The 22394-nt window shown below is 42.6% G+C and overlaps 2 protein-coding genes and 1 long non-coding RNA gene across 3 annotated transcripts in view; 1 reads left to right on the forward strand and 2 right to left on the reverse strand.

Annotated features, from left to right (window-relative positions):
• LOC134225000 (zinc finger protein 883-like) overlaps positions 1–15208 on the reverse strand; it is a 20249-nt gene extending 5041 nt beyond the window's left edge. The window contains exons 1-7 of the mRNA XM_062704728.1: positions 14955–15208; positions 14389–14896; positions 14192–14325; positions 13938–14117; positions 13498–13879; positions 13325–13438; positions 12929–13218 (exon numbers count right to left, since the gene is read on the reverse strand). Of these exons, the coding sequence (XP_062560712.1) occupies positions 12929–13218; positions 13325–13438; positions 13498–13879; positions 13938–14117; positions 14192–14325; positions 14389–14896; positions 14955–15083 (1737 nt within the window). The 5' untranslated portion in view covers positions 15084–15208. The remainder of the gene's footprint in view (positions 1–12928; positions 13219–13324; positions 13439–13497; positions 13880–13937; positions 14118–14191; positions 14326–14388; positions 14897–14954) is intronic.
• Positions 2779–7161, reverse strand: LOC134219708 (uncharacterized protein K02A2.6-like). The gene has a single exon (XM_062698546.1). The coding sequence runs from the start codon at positions 7159–7161 to the stop codon at positions 2902–2904; it is 4260 nt and encodes a 1419-aa protein (XP_062554530.1). The 3' UTR covers positions 2779–2901.
• Positions 15209–18655: 3447 nt separating the features above from the next.
• Positions 18656–19285, forward strand: LOC134220531 (uncharacterized). The gene is made up of 3 exons (XR_009981942.1): positions 18656–18719; positions 18781–18997; positions 19057–19285. It is a non-coding gene; the product is annotated as an uncharacterized LOC134220531 (long non-coding RNA).
• Positions 19286–22394: the final 3109 nt, after the last annotated feature.

Genomic DNA, 22394 nt, shown 5'->3' on the forward strand with positions numbered 1-22394 from the left:
TGGGATATCACAATTGCTAAACATGACTTTATTTACCAATTTGAAATCAAGGCTCTTCAAAAGCGTCATTGCGGCATCCACAACTTCAATATTACTTTCTTACAACGTGCCTTTGCAGTTTTTTTTAATTCGCATTTTTTTATCCGGTGGTTCAGCAGAATCGTGGACATTAGAACGCTAGTAGCACCGTATTCATCAGTTTTATCAAACCATGCTACAATAAACTGAATTTGGTCGATTATTATGCATTATGTTGTAGTGTGTGTTTTGTTTTATCACCAACATCGATTTGGCACTTATGGTACCGGTACTTTGGCTGCTAGGCTGAGGTTAACTAGATATTTGATACGTGACCAGGTGAGTTATTGGTAATCTTGAACTTAGATTACGCAAGTGAATTGAGCAAGTCGCTTGACTTGAACGTCTAAACTCCTCCGTTCAACTCACTTGCACGAAAAGAAAGTTGAACATGTTCAACCTTTGGCAAGTCAAATGAATTTTACTGAAATGATCAAAATACTTGCCTTGTCAAAACCTCGGTTAAAACATAGCATGATACTTTAGGATCAACGCCCCATTGTTTCCTCAGAAACTTGCTTTGTGTTTTCTAGTGCTTTTAACACACCACTGAGTTTTTCGTCATCAAACCATTTCAACTATGAACGGACCTTTCAAATCGCCCACGACATGTTTTGAACTGTGTTCTCACTCGCAAACCTTCAGCTATTCAATTTATCTGGCTGTCATCATAACTCGCATATCATTCCAACTTTACTTGGCGGTCTTCCCAACACGCCATTACGGCTCTCAAAACACGTAAAAAATCTCAACTTTTCTTGGCGGTCTACCTAACACGACATTTCAGTTCTTTCACGCAAATCACTCAAGCTTCACTTGGCGAGCATACCAATACGCCATTATGGTCCTTAAAACACGCTTATCATCAACCGTCTAAGATGAGTTAAGTAACTCCATGTAATTCCACCAATTATTTCGATATCTTTGCAGATACGTATTTCGACCACAACTGTGTGGTCGTCTTCAGTGTCTCGTACTTCACTCGACGACGCTAATCATTTTTACTTTGCTTGGCGGTCTTCAAAACACGCAAGTCATTTCATCTTTACTTGGCTATTCACTAAACACGCCATTGCGGTACTAAAACACGCAAATTCTTTCATCTTTACTTGGCGGTTCTTCAAACATGCCACAGCAGTTCTTAACACACGCAAATTATTTCATCTCTACTTGGTGGTCTTCCCAACACGTCATAGCGGCCCTCAAAAAAAATCATCTTTACTAGGCGGTGCTCCAAACACGCCATTGCGGACCTCAAAACTCGCAAATCATTCCATCTTTATTTGGCGGTCCTCTAAACACGTTATTGTGGTCCTCAAAACTCGCCAGTCATTTAAACTTTTCTTGGCGGTCCTCCAAACACGCCATTGCGGTCCTCAAAACTCGCAAAACAATTCATCTTTTCTTGGCGGTCCTCCAAACTTGCCATTGCGGTCCTCAAAACTCGTCAATCATTTCATCTTTTCATGGCGGTCCTCGAAACACGCCATCCATTGCGGTCCTCAAAACTCGCAAAACAATTAATCTTTTCTTGGCGGTCCTCCAAACTCGCCATTGCGGTCCTCAAAACTCGCCAATCATTTCATCTTTTCTTGGCGGTCCTCCAAACACGCCATTGCGGTCCTCAAAACTCGCAAAACAATTCATCTTTTCTTGGCGGTCCTCCAAACTTGCCATTGCGGTCCTCAAAGCTCGCCAATCATTTCATCTTCTCTTGGCGGTCCTCCAAACACGCCATTGCGGTCCTCAAAACTCGCAAAACAATTCATCTTTTTCTTGGCGGTCCTCCAAACTCGCCATTGCGGCCCTCAAAACTCGCCAATCATTTCATCTTTTCTTGGCGGTCCTCAAAACTCGCAAAACAATTCATCTTTTCTTGGCGGTCCTCCAAACTCGCCATTGCGGTCCTCAAAACTCGCCAATCATTTAATCTTTTCTTGGCGGTCCTCCAAACACGCCATTGCGGTCCTCAAAACTCGCAAAACAATTCATCTTTTCTTGGCGGTCCTCCAAACTCGCCATTGCGGTCCTCAAAACTCGCCAATCATTTCATATTTTCTTGGCGGTCCTCCAAACACGCCATTGCCCATTGCGGTACTCAAGACACGCAAACAATTTCGATTCTTCTCCGTTTAACTTACTTACGCAACCGCGTCTCTCCCAATTTGGAGCACCGGTCCCCACGTAAACACTGCAAAAAGCAAACATCCTTCTTGGTTCAGGAATTTACCTTTTTGTCTGAGATTTCGCAGTGGGTGATTTCCATGACGCAGTATTTTTATCAGGCACATTAGTATTAACATTACTCCACTTGATACTAACAAAAAATGAGCAGTAAAACCTGCCACTGTCGCCAAATGTGTAGCTCGCTGCTGCGCCAGGAAATCACCCATTGCGCATTATTGCACTCGGCGAAGGTATCGCCTTACTCGGATCACTGTTGGACTCTGACTGAGGGAGAACGATGCTTGGCTGCTTGCTTGTCACCAACACCAAGACGGCATAAACAGCATATAATATAGAGTGGTATACAACAGGGCTGTCTCGCCCCACACAAGTAGAAGAAAAAGTGGATCGATGCAGTCGAAAACGTAAACGTCCATTACTTGTTAGACCTTATAACATTTTTTTTTATTATTTGTTATGTCCGGATTACTTCCAGAATAAAATGGACTTGACTTTTCTTAAAAAGAACTATCTTTATTGGAAGTCAAATCAATACTGCATAAGAATGACATATTGGTTTTCTTTATATAGTAGAGCAAAGGTAACTTAGATAAAAAATTATAATCCATTGATTACTACGATCCAACATTTCCCCCCTTACGGCTTCATCATCCAATAGGGCTTGAACCGGGCTGGTAGTTGAATCACTCGTCGTCCTCTTTCTATGATTGGTGTCACAGGATGTACTGCTTCTGCTAATTCATTCTGGGTTTCTTCAACGGTTTCATCTCCATTATCTGACAAGTCATCTGTTAGATAGGAGTCGTCAGGAATATCTTCTGATGGTTCTGGTGGTTCTCCAATCTGGTGGTGTTCTTCAAGCTGAGGTTGCTCTTCAAGCTGATGTGGTTCAATTTCTTCCGGAATTGATAGCCCGAAATTGTCATAGAAAATTGATAGTGGATTTTGTTGAAATTGCAGGGATTCTTCTGAAACACGAGCCTTCATTTGGTTGACATGTGAACGAATCAGACGATGTTGATTTTCCAGGAACACGTTATAGTTGACAGTGCCGATCTTCTCTATCACGGTTGCAGGTTGCCACTGCCAGGAGTTCAAACGATGAATCTTGACGTAGACAGTATCTCCTTGATGGAACCCTCTTTGGACTGCGCCGTGCTTTTTGTTGAATATATTGTTCTGCTTCTTCCTGTCTCTTGATATGGAGCCTGTGTTACGTTCGGTAGGTTTGAGCAATGACAATACGGTACGAAGCGGTCTTCCAAACATCAGTTCAGCGGGAGTTTTGCCATTCAAGTCGCTGGATGGAGTCGAACGGTATACGTGCAAAAAGGTGCTGAGTGCTTCTTCCAATGCTTCTCCTCCTGACCGAATTTTGCGAAGACTTCTCTTCAGGGTATCCACGAATCTTTCGGCTAACCTGTTTGATTGTGGGTGGTACGGTGCGATGCGAATATGACGAATGCCTTGATTTGTACAGAATGCTTGAAATTCATGGCTCGAAAATTGAGTGCCATTGTCGGACACGATTAGCTCCGGAATGCCGAATGTTGCAAAGGTTTGGTTAAGTATTTTGATGGTGGTTTTGGTTGTCGTTGATCTCGTTGAGTGTACTTCAGGCCACTTAGAGTATGGATCGACTATTATTAGAAAATATACGCCATCTACAGGTCCTGCGTAATCGATATGAATCCTTGACCAGGGTTTGGCGGGAATCGGCAACGATTCTAATGTTGTTTTAGTAGGAGTTTTAGCTGTTTTTGAGCATGGTGTGCAGTGTATCACGTAGTCCTCGATGTCGTTGTCAATACCGGGCCAGTATACGAAGCTCCTCGATATTGCTTTCATACGTACCATTCCGGAATGACCTCGGAATATCTCAGGAACAATGACCCTATCGCCAAACATTACACAACCGTCGATTATGCTGAGTGATTCTCGTCTGTTGTAATATGGTTGAACAGCAGTGGGGAGATTCTTGGAGCAGTCGGGCCATCCGTCACGAATGTACTTGATAACAGTTTGAAGCGTGGCATTTGTTGATGTTGCTTCCTTCAATGCTGCAAATGAGACGGGAACGTTTTCCGTTGCATCGGAAAGAATGCTTGACAAATCTTCCTCGAGGGTGAGCGCTGCGATGACATATTCTTCTTCTGGTTGGATGGTTTTATCGATCAGCCGGGATAGCACATCTGCACAACCAAAGTCGTTCGTGGATACGTGTTTAATCTCGAAGTCGTAGTTCATCATTGTAAGGGCCCAACGTTGTAATCTGTTTGCTGTATGCAACGGAATGCCTTTTTTGGAACCGAATATGGACAGTAGCGGTTTGTGGTCAATCAGCAGCGTGAAATGACGTCCGAGCAAATATTTATGGAATTTGGTTACTGCATAAACTAACGCAAGTGCTTCTTTTTCAGGATGTCCATAGTTGCATTCTGCTGGAGCAAGTGTTCTGGATGCGTGCTGTATGGCCTTCATGGCACCATCGGGGAATTGGTGGAATATGACTGCACCAATTCCACTGCTGGATGCGTCTGCTGCCACAATAATCGGTAGTTTGGGATCGTAATGCGTCAGAAGTAAATTTGATTGGAGAATTGTCTTGAACTGGTCAAAAGCCCTCTGGCATTCTGGGGTCCACCGCCATTTTGTTTCTTTCTTCAAGAGCTGGTTCATCGGATGGCGCAATGCTTGTAAGTTGCGCACGAATCTTCCATAAAAGTTGACTGCACCCAGGTACGACCGGAGCTCGGAGATGTTGGTTGGTGGTGGAATTGTAGCGATTGTTTTTACCTTTTCGGGATCAGGATGGATGCCTTGCTTGTCCACGATGTGTCCCAAGTAGCCGAGTTGTGATTGAAAAAAACTACATTTCTCAGCTTTGACATGGAACCCATACTTCTTTAACTGCTGGAACAGTTGGTTGATTGATGCCAAATGTGACTCCATGTCCTTTGAGAATACGATAACATCGTCGATAAATGAACGGACTCCTGGTATGTTGGCAATCATTGCATCTACCAGACGTTGGAAAGCTCCTGGCGCTGATTTTACCCCTGGTGCTAGGCGATTGAACTGGAACAAGCCACGATGGGTGTTAATCGTGAGTAACTTCTTGGAATCATCATCTACCTCGAGTTGCAGGTAAGCGTCTGAAAGGTCGACGATACTGAAGATGGTGCTGCCGTTGAGTTGAGCGAAAATTTCCTCCGGAGTTGGAAGCGGATAATGATTGGCTTCCAGCGCTTCATTGAGTCCAGTCGAGTAGTCCGCACAGATGCGGACTCGGCCGTTTGGTTTGCGTACCGCCACGATAGGAGCAGCCCATTCAGAGAAATCGACCGGCTGAATGATGCCCAATGATTGTAGCCGTGTGAGTTCGGCATCAACCAATGGTATAGTGTTGAATGGAACCGGTCGTTTTGGACAGAATACTGGTTTGGAATTTGATTTCAGATAGAGTTTTACCTTCAACTTCTTACAATGTCCTAGAGATTTACTGAATACTTCTGAGTGCTTTGCTCGGAACTCACGAACTTGCTGATCGAGCGACTTCATCTTGATTTGATTGCAGACCGAGTCGATGGGAATTGACCATAGTCCGAACAATTCTATCCAGTCGATGCCCATGAGGTTGAGGTTGGCAGTAGATGTTACAAAACAGCGTCCTTGGGTGCTTCTGTCGTTGATGCATATTTTGCAATGGAATTCGCTCATAAGCTTGAGCGACTTTCCTGATGCGTTCATGGCTTGAATAGTTGGTTTCTTGATTGCAGGTCTTCCCAAGTAGTTCCACGTTTGTTTCGAGATCACCGTGATGTCGCTCGCTGTATCCAATTGTAGCTTGGTTGCTACGCCATTAATGAATGTGGGCACGTACTTTCGCTTGTTTGAATGTTGAGCGATGTGGTTCACAACATATACGCCTCGGGATTTTGCTTTTCTGGTGGATTTGCTGGATTTGAATGATGACTTTTTCTCCTCTTCCGGTTTCACTGATTTTTGCTTGGAAAAGCAGCTGCAATAACCCTCTTTGTGGCCAACCCGTTTGCACTCTTTGCACATGTGATTTGCGAATGAACAATCCCGAACATAGTGCATTTGTCCACATTGCCAACAAGGGGTGCGGGGAGTTTTACTTTCCGGCTTCGATGGCTGTTTCTGACGATGGATTCCTCTGTCATTCTTTTCTTGAAGTGCGTGCACCGTTGATTTCGAGAATGATGGACGCTCGATCATGGAAGTGTCCGCTTGAAGATTGACGAGCCGTTGATAGTCGTCGATCAGGGTTTGAAGAGTGACGGGTGTCCCTGCTACTTCGTTTTCGATTCTGGAGAGTAGTCTTGCTCTAATGTCCGCGTAGCCATGACCTTTGAGACCACAGACAAACATCAGGCATTTGAATTGATCAATTTTCATGTTTTTGAAGTCAAAATCCTCACAAGCACGGTTGACTTTGCCAGCGTAATTGATTATGTCCTCTGCTTCCGTTTTTACTAGCTGCAGACACTGGTACCGTTTGCTGAATATGGACATTTGCGCTTCGAAAATTTTCTTGAGGGTTTTGATAGTGTCGGCAAAATTCAAGTCTTTTGCCAGCTTTGGCAGGATAAAGTTGACGTACCGGGTATGTGCCGGTGTATCCCACTTTCGCAGCAGCAGTCGGACCTTGGCGGCATCGTCCAAGTTCCTGGCGTCGGAATCGAAAAGGTCCTCGAAACGGCTGTACCACTTCTCGAAGGTTATTCCGTTTTCCGGGTCGAATGAAAATTCACTAATGTTCGTTGCTAAGGCTTCGATTGTTTGCTCCGGGTTGCTAGGTGCTGGTGTCGGCTGCGCTAGCTTCTGCAGGAGCTCCGCCATTTGAAGGATTGCTTGCTGAAGATCTGCCATTGCCTCCGGTTCTTAAGTCCTCGTCGCCAATTGTTATGTCCGGATTACTTCCAGAATAAAATGGACTTGACTTTTCTTAAAAAGAACTATCTTTATTGGAAGTCAAATCAATACTGCATAAGAATGACATATTGGTTTTCTTTATATAGTAGAGCAAAGGTAACTTAGATAAAAAATTATAATCCATTGATTACTACGATCCAACATTATTTTAGGTTTTATTTTCCTCGAAACATGAAAGCATCAAATAATAAATTTGTCGCATGATTGTGAGCTTTAAGAATTTAACACTGGATGATCATTTTTACAGAAAGTTGTTGTATACAACCGGCCGTGTCATATCGTACTGCTTGACGTTCAATTCTGAAAACCTGGAAAACCTGAAATAAGCCAAGAGTCACGCAAGTTGAAGTTCATCCTTACTTTCATACCTTTCCATTCAGAGTTTCATCTATACAAGATGGCTCACGAATTTTATTTTTGTCTTCAAAATTCTTAAAATATACAGGGAACGATTGATTTCAAACACATTCAAACGCCACTATTTTAAAGCGCGTGAAGATGAGCATGTTGAGAACACAACAAATACAAAAATACAAAAAAAAACTGATCGTTTTATGCAAATGTACCTGCTCAATGAAATAATTTGGATATTATGTGTGCAGCTCAAAACCGAATTTTTGAACTCACGACAATCCATTTTTGTCCAATTTATCGCAAGTTTTATTACTGCACATCTGGTTCGCTGTATAGCGCATCTGGTTGCCAACAATGTGAACTAGTTGCGCAATGATGCGCTATAAGTTGAACGTGAATAAAATCGATTTTCGCGAGTTCGAAATTCGATTTTCAACTTACTTACTTACTTATCGATCCTGTACACCTCTGGTGGTGCAAAGTGCCGACTTGAAAGATCTCCATCCTGAGTGTTGCCCGGCTATCGCTTTAACCTGTTGCCAGGTTAGATTTCGGTCGACTTCTTTTATTTCTTTGTTGAGGCTTCGCCGCCATGAGCCTCTGGGTCTGCCTCTGCTGCGATGTCCCGCTGGGTTCCAGTCTAATGCTTGTTTACAGATTTCGTTTCCGCCCCTACCCAGCCCCACTTCCGATCCCGAATGTCTGTTGCTATCGGCCTCTGGTGACAACGACGATGGAGCTCGTTGTTTGAGATCCAGTTGTGAGGCCACCAGGCCCGAATTATATACCGCAGGCATCTGTTAATGAACACCTGCAGCCGTTGAGTGTTCTCCACTGATACACACCATGTTTCGCTAGCGTATAACAGCACAGATTTCACGTTAGAGTTGAAAATTCGTATTTTGGTGCCTTCACTTATCTGCCTGTTTTTCCAGATATTTCTTAAACTCGCAAAGGCAGCCCTTACTTTCTTGATCCGTGCGCCTATGTCGATCTGGGTACCGCCGTCTGACGCCATTTGGCTACCAAGATATTGGAAGCTTTCAACATGCTCCACTGGTTGCCTGGCTACTGTGAAACTGTTGAAGAGCAACATAATGTACATCGTAGCAACATAGCAACATTGCCGTAGAGCGGTGTAACATAGTTACCTTGTTGTGTTAAATAAATAAAATTTTCATTCTCTGTTCTTAACTCACTGAAACAAGACGTGTTTCATTTCCGTCCACCTGCATAACTCTATCAGAAACTGGAAAAGGTCACCGTGTTTACATCCAACGATTTGGTTTTGTTGACGTTGATGACTAAACCTGCCGAGGAGGAGCGCTTGGCAACGTCGTTGAGCTTACTCTGCATATCAGAGCGCCGTTGCGCGAGTAGTGCAACGTCATCCGCCAATTCGAAGTCGTTTAGGTGCTCCATGGTTATAGGCTGCCATAACAGCCCGCGGTTTGGTTCACGGTCAATCGCATCTACCAGAATCTCATCGATTACGATGAGGAACAGTAACGGTGATAGAATACATCCTTGTCTCACACCAGCTACGACCCGGATAGGGTCGGACAGGACCCCATTGTGCAGCACTCTACACGAAAAGGCCTCGTACTGTGCTTCGATGAGGCCGATGATTTTCTCAGGAACCCCCTTGCGTCTCAGGGCGCCCCACATATTCTCGTGATTGAGACGGTCGAAAGCTTTTTCGTAATCAATGAATACCAAGTAAAGGGACTCTTTGAGCATCTCGGCTGATATGCGGTCGACCCCTGGTGCTTTATTCGATTTCATGCTGTTTGAATGGCTGTTTTGGATGGCTGTTTGAATCTCTAGCAGTGATGGAGCTTCGGCATCGACGCGTGTTATACGATCCTAGGCAGATCATGCCGAGGTGGTGATGGCCTGGCTGGCACTTGAAAAAGTTGTTCGAAGTGCTCGAACCAGCGTTTCAGCTGGTCAGTTGGGTCGGTCAATAACTGATCATTCGCGTCTTTCACAGGCATCGTTCCATTCATCTTCGCCCCGCTTAAGCTGCGTGAGATATCGTAGAGGAGGCGAATGTCCCCGGATGCGGCGGCTCTCTCTCCTTCGTCGGCCAGAGAGTCTGCCCACGCTCGCTTGTCCCGTCGACATGAGCGTTTTACTTCCTTCTCAAGAGCCGCGTATTATTGACGGGCTAAGACTTTGGCTCCTCTGGTTTTCGATCGCTCTATCGCGGCTTTGGCTTCTCTTCGCTCCTCTATCTTCCTCCAGGTCTCATCGGTGATCCATTGTTTTCTCTGGGTGCGTAGTTCGCCCAGATTGGTGGCGATGAAGGCATTCTTGATGGCGGTCCATTGGTCTTCCACGCTGCCACCTTCCGGAATATCTGCAGCACGCGTCTCCAGTTCTTCAACGAAGGACCGTTTCATCGTGGCATCTTTCAGTCGGCGTGTGTTGAATCGTCGTCCAACTCTTTCCTCCTGCCGACGAATCCGCGCAATGCGCAGGCGTATTTCGCCGATGAGGAGGTGATGATCAGACGCGATATCGGCACTACGTTTATTCCGTACATCAAGAAGGCTCCGTTTCCATTTTCGACTGATGCAGATGTGGTCGATTTGATTTTCTGTAAAGCCGTCACGGGAGACCCACGTGACCTTGTGAACCGGTCGAAGAGGGAAGAGCGATCCCCCGATCACCATGTCGTTATTACCACAATATTCTGCGAGCAGCTCTCCGTTTTCGCTCATTTCTCCGAGACCATGGCGTCCCATAATGCGCTCATGGTTCGAGTTGTCGGTTCCGATCTTCGCATTGAAGTCGCCCAAACAGATCTTGATATCACCCTTCGGAATTCTATCTACGACGGCATTGAGTTGACTGTAGAAGTTCTCTTTGTCTTGCAGATCGGCAGCATCGGTTGGCGCATAACATTGGATTATAGTAAGGTTTCGGACCCGTGTTCTAAATCTGGCAACGATTATCCTTTCACTTATAGGTTCCCACTTCATAAGCGCAGAGTGTGCCTGAGCGCTTAGTAGAAAGCCAACTCCGCGATGCCGGGGAGCGTGTTCACCTCGTAAACCAGAGTATAGCAGAACTTGTCCCGACGGCGTTCTGTGTTCTCCAAAATTTTGGCCAACGGACTTCACTCAGTCCCAGGATCTCAAGCTTCATGCGGCGTGCCTCATTGGAAAGTTGTGCCAATTTACCCTGCTGGGCTAGGGTTAAAACGTTCCATGTTCCTATTCGTGTCCGTTGTTTCGCGCTAAGAGTCGTCGCCGTAAAATCAGTCCGTATTCTTTCATTATCGGATTCTCGAACAAATTGATGTTTCGGGAACAGTAGGTTGTTGACCCAAGGTTCCCTATCCACCGGGATGGGGCTGCCATCTTAGGTATAGCTTCCGGGGAATAGCATTTCATACTCAGCCGCTGGATGCCAGAACAGACGCTATTGGAGCCGCACCTCCTTGGTGAACAGACGCTCGGTCAGTCGGGTCAAATTTGTTTAAAGTCCCACCCAACACCAGGACTAGGCTAGTGCGCTTTGAGCGGCACACGGTCGCTTTGATAGGGCCTGCTTGGGGACACATGCAGCTTTTTGTAGAAGTTCAACAGAGCCCACTGTCGAACCCCACCACATCCTAGGCAGACCCCACAGGACGCACCCTCTCACTCTAGCTGATGTCAGAAGGACAACAGTGCCCAGGCTGCACTACCAGCTAAGTACGCAACCCTTAGCTGGCGGTCAATTGTCATCGGAAGACCCGTGGAAGCGTGAGTATTGGAACTTGTGAGGACCAGAGCTATGTTAAGCGCCCCTTCCCGGATGTCAACTCACCATTTCGCAGCCGCTTTACGAAAAGTTTTCTCGTTACCGAGGCGGGAATCGAACCCACACTCCACAGCACATGCTTCTAGTTAACGATTGACGTTGCTAACCGCACGGCTACGATGTCCACGTGTATTGGAAATCTTTGGATTGGCCTTCTTTAAATACACGCGCTTTCTCGATACAAGACAAAAACTGGGTTCTGCGTTCTTTAATGCTCGCATTTGCCCGGGGGTACGCCGTTTGGCATAAAATAATTTGTCATAATAGTCGTTTGCCGTCGGAGACCATTCCTCAGAACGTATTATTCGCCAAAAAGTGAAAGTAGAAGTAATTCTATTTTATTAATTCTTTGTTCGTATCATTTTTTAAAAAATCAAACGGATGCTCGAGATAAGGCGAAACACGTGATGTGGCCTTTCTTTCAAATCACGGTGCAATGCGAAAGGGGAGATCATTGCTTGTTTTATATTACGCAATAGCTCAGGGTATTGCAAAAGAGTTGATGATGCCTTCTTTTATAGCACGCATTTGCTCGGTGCAATGTGAAAGGGGAGACTATTCCTTAATTTATTACGCATAGCTCAAGATAATGCAAAAAAATGATGATGCCTTCTTTAAAAGCACGCGTTTGTTCGGAGCAATCCAAAAAGAAGATCATTCCTTCTTCAAAATTACGCGATTGTTTGCGATAATGCAAAAGAATTGATGCTGCTTTCTTTAAATAAAACTCGCATTTGCTCGGTGAAATGCAAAAAGGGAGGAGATCATTCCTTCTTTTAATTTACGTGATTGCTCGGCACGCGTTTGCTCGGTGCAATGCGAAAGGGGATATCATTCCTTCTTTTATATTACGCGATTGCTCGGAATGATAAAAAAGAGTTTCTGTTTAAAGAGCTATACCTGAAAGGTATGCCGGGACTTACTATCAGGTGCTCAGTCTGCCAAGCAGCCGATCCACTGTGAATCGTTAGAGGCGCACTAAAGTGTTCCAAATGTGATATGATGCACAGATGAATATTATTTTCAGTGCCGTCAACCCCCGTGACCTTGGCTAGGGGAAATTCCTTTACTAAACTTTTAGAGAAGAAAATCGATTAGATTCCGTTAGAAATTCTTCGGACAAATCCATCAGAAATTTCTAAAGAAAATCCCTCGGAAACTTACCTTTGTAAAATAATTTAGATATTTTTTTCAGAACCTTGGTTCAGCCGGCCGTTACGGACCGCCCCTAACATGGCGAACAAACGATCATACATGTTTTTTTGGAGTCCCCCCTAAATGACTGGGCTAGTGCGCTTTAAATACGCTTTGGTACGCCCTGCTTGCGGATCCATGCAGATTTTTTTATAGAAGTCAAACCTCGCCACATTCTAGGCATGCCCCCTAGATACATAATGTTAGACAACATTTTAGGCACATTTCAGCGCCATAAGTTTGTTATACTCTATAAATTATTGGCTGCTAAGAAATTTCTTGAAAAATAGCATCTTACAACACTGCTTGAGCATAATATCGTGGAAAAATGACTAGTCAGTACCTTCAAGCTCTGCATGGATGCGAACACTTTCCCACACGTTGGACACATGTGATAGCAGCGATCACGGTGTTGGCTCTTGAGGTGCTCCGTTAGCTGTTCGGTTGTGGAATATTTATCCGAGCACATCGTACACGGATGCGACGCATCGTTTAAATGCTTCCGTGTTTTGTGGATGGTGAGCGTTTCTTGGCGCGAAAAGCGCTTGCTGCACATGTCGCACGCATAAGGGCGCTCTCCGCTGTGCGATCGCAGATGCACCGTCAAGGCGTTTGATGCGGCGAATTGTTTTCCTGGATGTGAGAAATAAAACGGAATTATTTAAAACAAGATTATTTTTTATTTGCGAATCAGCTTACGCTATTTTTGGGATGCGATTTTTTTATTCTCTATACTCACCACACTCATCACAATTGTACGGTTTCTCCTGACTATGAATTCGTTGGTGTATGACCAGATATCCACTTTGGGCAAAACTTTTGTGGCAAACGTTGCATTTGAATGGTTTTTCACCTGAAATATAGCAAACGCTAAATTCCAACAGCCGATATTTTTTACTTACAACCACCAACCAGTATGCACTCGTTCGTGCTTCTCCAGATTGCACTTCTGCGTGAAGCCTTTGCTGCAATAACTGCACGAGAATGGTTTTTTGCCATCGTGCGAGTAAATGTGAATATCCAACGAGCGTTGCTCCACGTAGTACTTGTCGCAATTGGGATACGGACATGTGAACAGTTTCCGTTTCGTGTGATGCTTCATGTGCTTCGACAGCGAGGTGGCCCATTTGAACCGTTTGCCACAAACCGAGCAGAGGTTCGGCTTTCCGACCACGTTTCGCAGCTCACCAGTGTGCTTGCGGTGGTGTTTCGTCAGGTTGGAGCTTTCCGCAAATGACATACCGCAAACATTGCACACGTGAGGTTTGTCCACTAGATGAGTTCGAGAGTGGCGCTGGAACATTAAATGAATGAATACAAACGCACATGCTATCAGTCAATTCGAGCGTTACCCTTAATTTGCTGGTGTTCGAAAACCATTTGTTACAGATAGTGCACTCAAATCTTAACAAAACGGTACTATCGTACGAAGGTGGTTTGTCTAAAGTTTTGATTTTTTCTGATTTATCCGACAAGTGCTTTGGATCAGGTGTAAAGCTGCTGAGGCTTTTCAAGCAGGTGATTTGATGTTCCTGTTAGATGTGTGTGAGTGATACAGATCAATGAAAATCTAAATAATCAAACGAAACATTCTGCATCCGCATACCTTCAACTCCACATTAGTTCTGAAATGTTTTTGACAGTCCTGACACCTGAATGTATTTATCAAAAACAAATTTGATTTTCCATTAATTTCGAATGAAATCTCCTGTGTCTCTTTCATATGTTCGTATGCTTCATCTGCAATTCAAAGAGGCTAATAAGTCACTTAAATTTAATGTTGATCCACTTTCAATTTTATACCGTAATGATCATCTTCCACAATATCATCATCTATGGCCATTGAGCCATACTCCAGAATATTTTGTGAATGGTCAAAAGTGTCGATAAGTTCAATTTGCTTACATTCTTCCACTGTATCAAGCTGTTCGCTTTCGTCCACCCCGGGAACAACTGAGGTCATTGGCAATTCGACCATCTCTTTCTGTTCGCCCTGATACAAATCTTTTAAATCTCTGTCGTCGGTATCCAATATTAGAACACACTCGTCCTGCCGGTGATGTCCATCGAATCTATATGCCATTGATTGATCTCGCGACGTGACTGAGATCAGCTGTACTCTTTCTTCCCGATTATCCTCATCTGCTGGTATGAAGTCCACAGTGCCCGCCGGCTCCTGGAGAATTCGGCTAAGATACTCCTTCAAAGTTGTATCAGTTTTCTCGCATTGTTTCTTGAATGTGAAAGCTCTGCTGACCTGCAGCACACACTGAACACACATCTGGGCGGGGTAACCATCGTTGAGAGAGACCTTGCGAAGGTAAAAATCAAAATTAAATTTTTCAACTCAAAGTATTGATTGCACTTACCGAAACATTTGCCACTGTCATCAGCATCGAATCCAAACTGGAACCGAACAGAGGCCGCATGCGATCCTTCTTGGTCATACAACTCCGGCAGATTTCGTCGAAGTTAATGTGTTCCGGAATTAGGTTCATGTTAGTAAGCGACCAGCAGATTTTAAGAAAGTCTAAACGGTCTAAACACTTAAAATTTAAAGCTACAATAACAAAAAATGTTCGTAAGAAATGAAAGACTGCGAGTTTATATAAATAAGTAAATATTTACATTAAACAAAAATAACATTTCGGGACCGCTTTGCGATTTGAGCGTAACTTATTTTGTAAACAAACATTGTTTCATGGATTCAGCAGAATGCAAGCGATTCTCCCCAAAACTAGTTCCCCTAGGGATCGTTCAAAAATTACGTCCATCGTTTTTCGGCATTTTCAACCCCCTCCCCCCCCCTGTCACAAACTGTCACAAATAATTGACCCCCCCCCTCCCCCTGTACGTACATGTCTCATTTATATTTTAGCGATTACTGTGGTTTATCTTTTTCGTACACTATTTTCACAATAACATAGTGAGTTATGTCCCTTACTAACAGTTTGAATGTTTTTAAAATGCAAGTTGTTTCTAAAATGCTTTCAGTATTTTTTTCTTGTGAACGGACGTCACATAAGACGAACCCCCCTCCCTCCCCCTGTCACAAACTGTCACAAAACTCTGACCCCCCTCCCCCCCTCAAACCTTGGACGTAATTTTTGAACGGCCCCCTATGTGATAGAGGAAAGCCTACTCTGTCGAATACACACCGTGGCTTTCTCGGGAAATGCCTCCTGGAGCAGGAATTAGCCTTCCAATGTTTGTTTACAAAATAAGTTACGCCCAAATCGCAAAGCGGTCCCGATTTATGTTACATGTAACCAATAATTTTGTCACACCGTGCATGTCACAGGACCGATCCCATGTAGCGTTTTTATACGGCAGCAAAATAAAATTTCCATGAAGAATTGGCGCTTTGATGTTGCATGAAGAAGAAGAAGCAGAAAGATGATAATCGAAAAAATCTCCACGGGAAACCATACGGAGAAGTTTTTAAAACTCTTCTCAAAAATTCTAGACGCAATTTAATTAAAAACGGTAAGCAGTACGGGGTTGGACTTTTCGTCTACTGTATAATAAACACAATATTTCTATTCGAAATTTTATTCTGTTATATTACACTTAATACACAGTATAAGAAAAGTCCAACCCCATACTGCTTACCGTTTTTAATTAAATTGCGTCTAGAATTTTTGAGAAGAGTTTTAAAAACTTCTCCGTATGGTTTCCCGTGGAGATTTTTTCGATTCAGTTGACATTCATCGCTCATAGACGTCGGACGTAATACCAGTTTCGCCTCGCTTTTGAAAAGCATTCGTTCTAATATGAGTGTATTGAGAAAAAATACGGTGATAATCGATTTCAGCGTTTTGCCAGTGCGGCCTAATGCTGTTAAAGTGCATCAGTTTCTAGAAAAGGAGATCCAGCTCGATTTGGCCGAGACCGAAAGTATACAGTTGCATAATATTCGCAACTGTGTGTATATCGAAGTGAAAGATAGCGAGACAGCAGCTCGCTATCAAAGACTCTTACTAAGCTTACTAACAATAATCGGCATTTGATATACCACGGTGATAAAGGTTTCAAAATACCTGTTTATGTGGACAGTGATATTGTAGCCGTCCGGGTGCATGATCTACCACCGGCAATAAAACACACCACGGTGTTTGACTCCTTGTCGAAGTATGGTGAGATCCTATCCGTTACCAGAGAACGCTGGAAACATTATTTTCCTGGAGTATATAATGGAGTGCGAGTCCTACACATGAAGGTCAAAAGTGCAATCCCTTCATTCGTCACTATTGGTGGATATGAGACAACAATTTCTTATCATAATCAGCCGAAGTCGTGTCGCTATTGCTTCAACGCTGCCCACCCGAATCAAAAATGCTCGGAAGTTTCGAAAACAGCTATCACCGATACGCAAGCACCACAAATCATATCGACTGATATCCAAACCAAACAAACGAACGATCCAACCTCGCATCAATTAGCAGTTCATAGTGAAGAGATCCATTGTCTAACTGATCCAAGCGCATTCCCTCCGATAGTACCGTGCGCTATTTTGTTGCAGAGAACAACCATTCCTATACAGCAAACAGCAATCGACGAACACCGAACCGATGACCGATCCAAACCGCAAAATATCAGTGACGACGACGACGACGACGGGAACAACAGCACATCATCACACACTAGCGAAGTAACTAAAAAGCGACGATTGTCAACCAAGAATGGAGAGGAGCGGAAGAAATTGAACCATGGCTCTCGCATCATTTCTCAACCAGTTTCTGATAAACGTTAAGAGTTAATAATTTAAATTTAAATATATGTATTCCAGAGGTGAGCCAGCCTAGGGCTGAAAGCCTCTCTAATAAAGAAAATAAAAAAAAAAAAAATTCGATTATCATCTTTCTGCTTCTTCTTCTTCATGCAACATCAAAGCGCCAATTAGGGTCTCGCCGACATTTCTCACCAACACGAACGCAGGTTCGTGGTTGCAAACAATCCCATTTGATTTTGCCGTGACAGCTGCTCGTGGTTGTAAACAAACCGAGTAAAAGTGTGAGTGAAACGTGCGTGTACGTACACGATCGCTGAAAGCCTAATTAGAAATTATTTAGGACGTTTTCACTGGTCGCGTTCTATAGACCAATGCAAACTCTAACTTAACCTCATTTATTTTGACAGTTCACAGAGCTTGTTTACAAGGTGTTAGAAGAAAAATCGATGAGGAGAAAATTAAAATTCATATTTTTAGTTTAAAATTGCTGTGATCCGAGTATTTCAGTGATATTTTTTGCATTCAGCATGAAATCAGTCGCAAAGGACATCTACATGCGAATAAAATGATCAAACAATTTTATCCGAAGTTTCGCTGGAGACTAAGTCCTGGTGAAATAGCTCTGTGAACTGTCAACCTACGTCATCATGCACTGGTCTATTCCAAATTTTGACAGTAGAATAGACCAAATCTAAATTTCCCATTTCCACCGGGGCGGTCTAAATCTATTTTTCGAACAGTTTCGTTTCAAATAAATGAATCTGTCATACACTATTGTTTCATTTTTTTTCACATTTGGACCAGAATTCGACCTGCGCTCCAAATTTATCAAAACAAAAATAATTCAAAGAAGAATGTTGTTTGATTTGATTCTGAAACGTCGAAAAACGTCAAGTCATGCGGTATACCAGCACGAGGAGAAGGATTTCGCGAGGGGCAATTCACTTGTGTATTTTCGATTCAGTCTGACGTATTGTATGATGTATTTTCGTATTTTTTGTGTATTTTCACGTATTAGATGTAATAATGCATTAAGTTGAATAAAAGTATTTTTTGTGCATTAATGTTGTATTAGTGTATTTTTTTAATTTCAACGGAATAAAATCGAATATTCGTACATGTTGACATCGATTTTGACTTTCAACGAAACAAGTGTTTTCTCGGAGAAATAATAACTAAATATTTAATTTACCATATTATTTATGAAATTATTTACGATCTTTCATTATTAGCTGTTTATTTATTCGTCAGGCTTGTTAAACATAATTCGCTAGGAAGTGGACAGACATTTTCCACAAGTTTTATTCTGTTTTATTCAGCTGTAGACAGGTTCATATAATAAAAAATAGTACATATTGCTTTTACCGTTGTCTTTTCTGCTGCGTACTACAAGTTGTCTCAGGTAACCAAACACTAAACAAATATTCCCTTCCAGCTTAAAAATCTAAAGCAAACTTCCGCAGATTTCGCTGCTATGGAGCATGTTGATCGGAAAATCATGGCCTCAAAAACTCCTGATGCGTGCAGGTAAAATGAAATCCAGAATAGGATGCCAAAGATCCTACGCCTACGGCCGCTCTGGTCAGTGGTTTTATAGAAATGTATCCTGACAGCATTTACTTCAAGCTGGAGACGTCCATCGGAGGTGATCCTTACCCGGACATACCGGTGCAGTGACAGGTAAGAACACGCGAAGGCTTTTTGAAAGATCTAATTTCACTGATGATTCCTTCCAACAGGAGCACCGGATTCGAAGCGATGCCAACATAGATGCGAAAGTCAACTTAATCGGAATCAACTTGTTTTGCTAGACGATATGGGTGAGCAATCAAAGTAAATTGCCATTATCATGTCTCAACCGATCAAGTTTGAAGGCATCACCGTCAACTTAGCCCAGATGATAGAGGAATCTCGAGAGGAATAATGTGCGCTCCGAAAGCGTATCATCGTTGGGCAGGCGGTCGCTAATCAGGCGATAGTGTTTTATCCGTGAAAACAGAATTCTTACATGGTTCCCAAATCTGCAATATTCTGGCAAAAAAATAAACAATAATAAATTTATGGAACATCAAACCAAAATTGTTTTCTAATTGTAAAAATATAATTTTACTGAATGAATTGCCACGAATCTTTAATACATTATATTTACATACATGGATGAAACATTCCAATGATTAAACTTCTTATTCTTCTTGTATAACTACATTTCAATATTCTTTAGCATTTTCTCAGTTATTATTGAAAGCTTTTCTATGCCCACCATTGCATGAGTATGCATCTTGTGTGACAAGTACAATGGATATACACTATGCCCAGAGAGTCGAGAATGTTATCCACCTGAAAACATCCTAGACCGGACCAAGAATTCGCCGTCTCCGGATTGGCATTGCTACGCCTTTGTTCCCAATGATAAAACTAATATTTAACCTTTTTATTGACTTTATTAGGGAGACTTTCAGCCCGAGACTGGCTAGTCTCCGATATTATACTTTCTTGGATTACTGTCCCGTTAAATAAAACAATGAGTGGATAGACCACCTAGACCGAATAAGTCACATAAATTAAAATTCTGTGAAAAATTTCATAGATCCGTATATCCCTATGTAGGTTGGTTCGAGAAATCCACGTGAATCCCTGTTTATTCTATAATCATCGAACCAATATGGTGCATATTTATATGTTTTCCTCTGCAACACACTGAAAATTTGAACACGTCTTGGTGATAATTCACCTGTCGCATTGCATTTAATTGTGGGCATTTCTGATTTCTGCTGGAACCAAGGCTGGAACAAAATTCTTGATTCAAAACGTAGTTTATCAAAGGTCTTAGATTATCTTTATAATCCGGAATGCAGTGCAAATGGCAGGTCCCCGAAACGTGTTACAAATATCGGATTCAAATTAAAATAGATATGTTTTTTATCCGAATATTGATTTAATGACGTATTCATCCGTAATGTGGCTATTTTTTCGCATTATTTGCATTAATATATGATTTTTGTCTTTCACGTGTAATGATGCATTTTTATGCATTATTCTTATTTTTATGCATTTTTTTGTATTTTTATGCATTATTTGTATTTTTATGTATTATTTGTATTTTGATGTATTATTTGGAGTTTTGAGTATTATTTGTATTTTCATGTATTATTTTCATATACGTATTTTCGATTCACTATTCAATAACAGTGAATCGCCCCTCGGGATTTCGCGGAAGAGATCCGGAAATCCGCGGCATTAGTGCAACCACTAGCCAAATAGGCAACCAGCGTCAACAGGGAAGCAGATATCCGGCAACAAAACGATTCCGCCAAACTGGGCGACACTTCAATTCAATTTTCGGTGGATCCGAAGCCTACTACGTACCAAGAGTGAATCTCCACCATTACTTCCGAGAAAAGGCGATTTGTATTATCCGGAAACGGTGGAAGAGCTGGCTGCGAGTCACCATGTCCCGCCAGTTCCTCCGGTAGCAACTATGAGCACATACAGAATCCTATACCTTGCAACGACAACATTCTTTAATAAGATGCAATTTTCATCACGACCCATGCGACGAGATACCTACGGTATTCATACAGGAATCTTTTGGGGATTCCGACAAGAGTTCTTTGGGGATTCTGACGGTAATTTCATGAGGATTCCGACAGGAAGCTTCTGGGGATTTCGATGGTCGTTCTTTGGAGGAATACTTTTTTTTGGGGATTCCGATGGGAATCCTTTAACAATCTTTTCGGGATTCAGACAGGAGTTCTTTCAGGATTCCGAAGGGAATCCTTTGGTATTCCGACGAGTCGTGATAGTGAGAATTACGAATCATGACTGCCCGCATAATTACAAACTGTACATGGATATTTTCCCGTGCGGTCGACAACAGTATCCTTTACTGTTGACAACTGTAAATGAACAATCTCATATAAAGTTTTAACAGTTTGTGGTACGGTTATTTGACAAATAACAATATGCTGACTCTTCAATCTATTCAGTAAACACTAGTAAACAATCATGTATTAAAGTAAAGTCGGTATCAATCATTACTGAATTCAGTAATTCATGAAACATGTATCTGACCATCGGTAATATTTTGTCAAATTACTGAGTTTTCCAAGGGGTAAACCACTCGGCACACTTTCAAAATGTCTAATTGTGCCCAATTGTGCCGAAAGTGTGCCGAAACGTGCCGAGAAAAAAAGCTTGGCGGCACTGGCTTTCATAATGTTGGCATCACGGGGGAAATAATGTAAATAAATAACAAAAACAAGAGGAACTCCTTCGAAAAGCTTCGAACCTTTGAAAGGAATTATTAATCATAACTGTTAAATAACATATTTATTCCGTATAAAACCGCATTCAGCTCCGTAGAGGTCATTTCACTGACCATGAAATATATTTAATTTTTCGCTACCCTTGGCCTCACACGCACCACACACAACGGAATTTTGCAAGTGGATCATAGCGGCCATCGAAAGCGGGTGGTTTTATCCTCGGTTTCATCACAGAAGTTACCGGCATAGTACTATTCCCACAAGTAAGTTTCATTGAATTAATCCGCCGTACAGTTTAATAACCAGTCTCCATTCATCAGAACAACCCGGAATAAGCAGGCAATATGTTGCTGCCTCTCCGTATGAATGCATTATACGGGACATTATATCTATACCACGAAGCACATCCATCCTGTGGTGGCGCATTATCCTGTGCCAGCGTCTTTTATTCCCCACGTCCAACCGGAATTCCATGCCTACTCTTTTCGGAGGTGTTCTGGAACGATCCATCGCCGAGTAAACCTTGTCGACTTATGCGGAACCGTTTGTCTAAATGCGCCAATAAGCATCAACAACCGAAACTAACACTTTTGATTATCGTTTCTGACCAAAAGCAACCATAGACCAATGCAAGATCTTGACTTAACCTCACTTATTTGACAGTTCACAGAGCTTGTTTACAGGGTGTTAGAATTAAAATCGATCAGCCGGAAATAAAAATCCGTAATTTTCGCTCAAAATCATTTTGATCCGAATATTCTAGTGATATGCTTTAATTCCTACCATAAATCAATCACGAAAGACATCAATAT

The sequence above is a fragment of the Armigeres subalbatus genome, chromosome 3 (genome assembly GCF_024139115.2).
Source record: "Armigeres subalbatus isolate Guangzhou_Male chromosome 3, GZ_Asu_2, whole genome shotgun sequence".
In the NCBI taxonomy this organism is placed as follows: Eukaryota; Metazoa; Arthropoda; class Insecta; order Diptera; family Culicidae; genus Armigeres; species Armigeres subalbatus.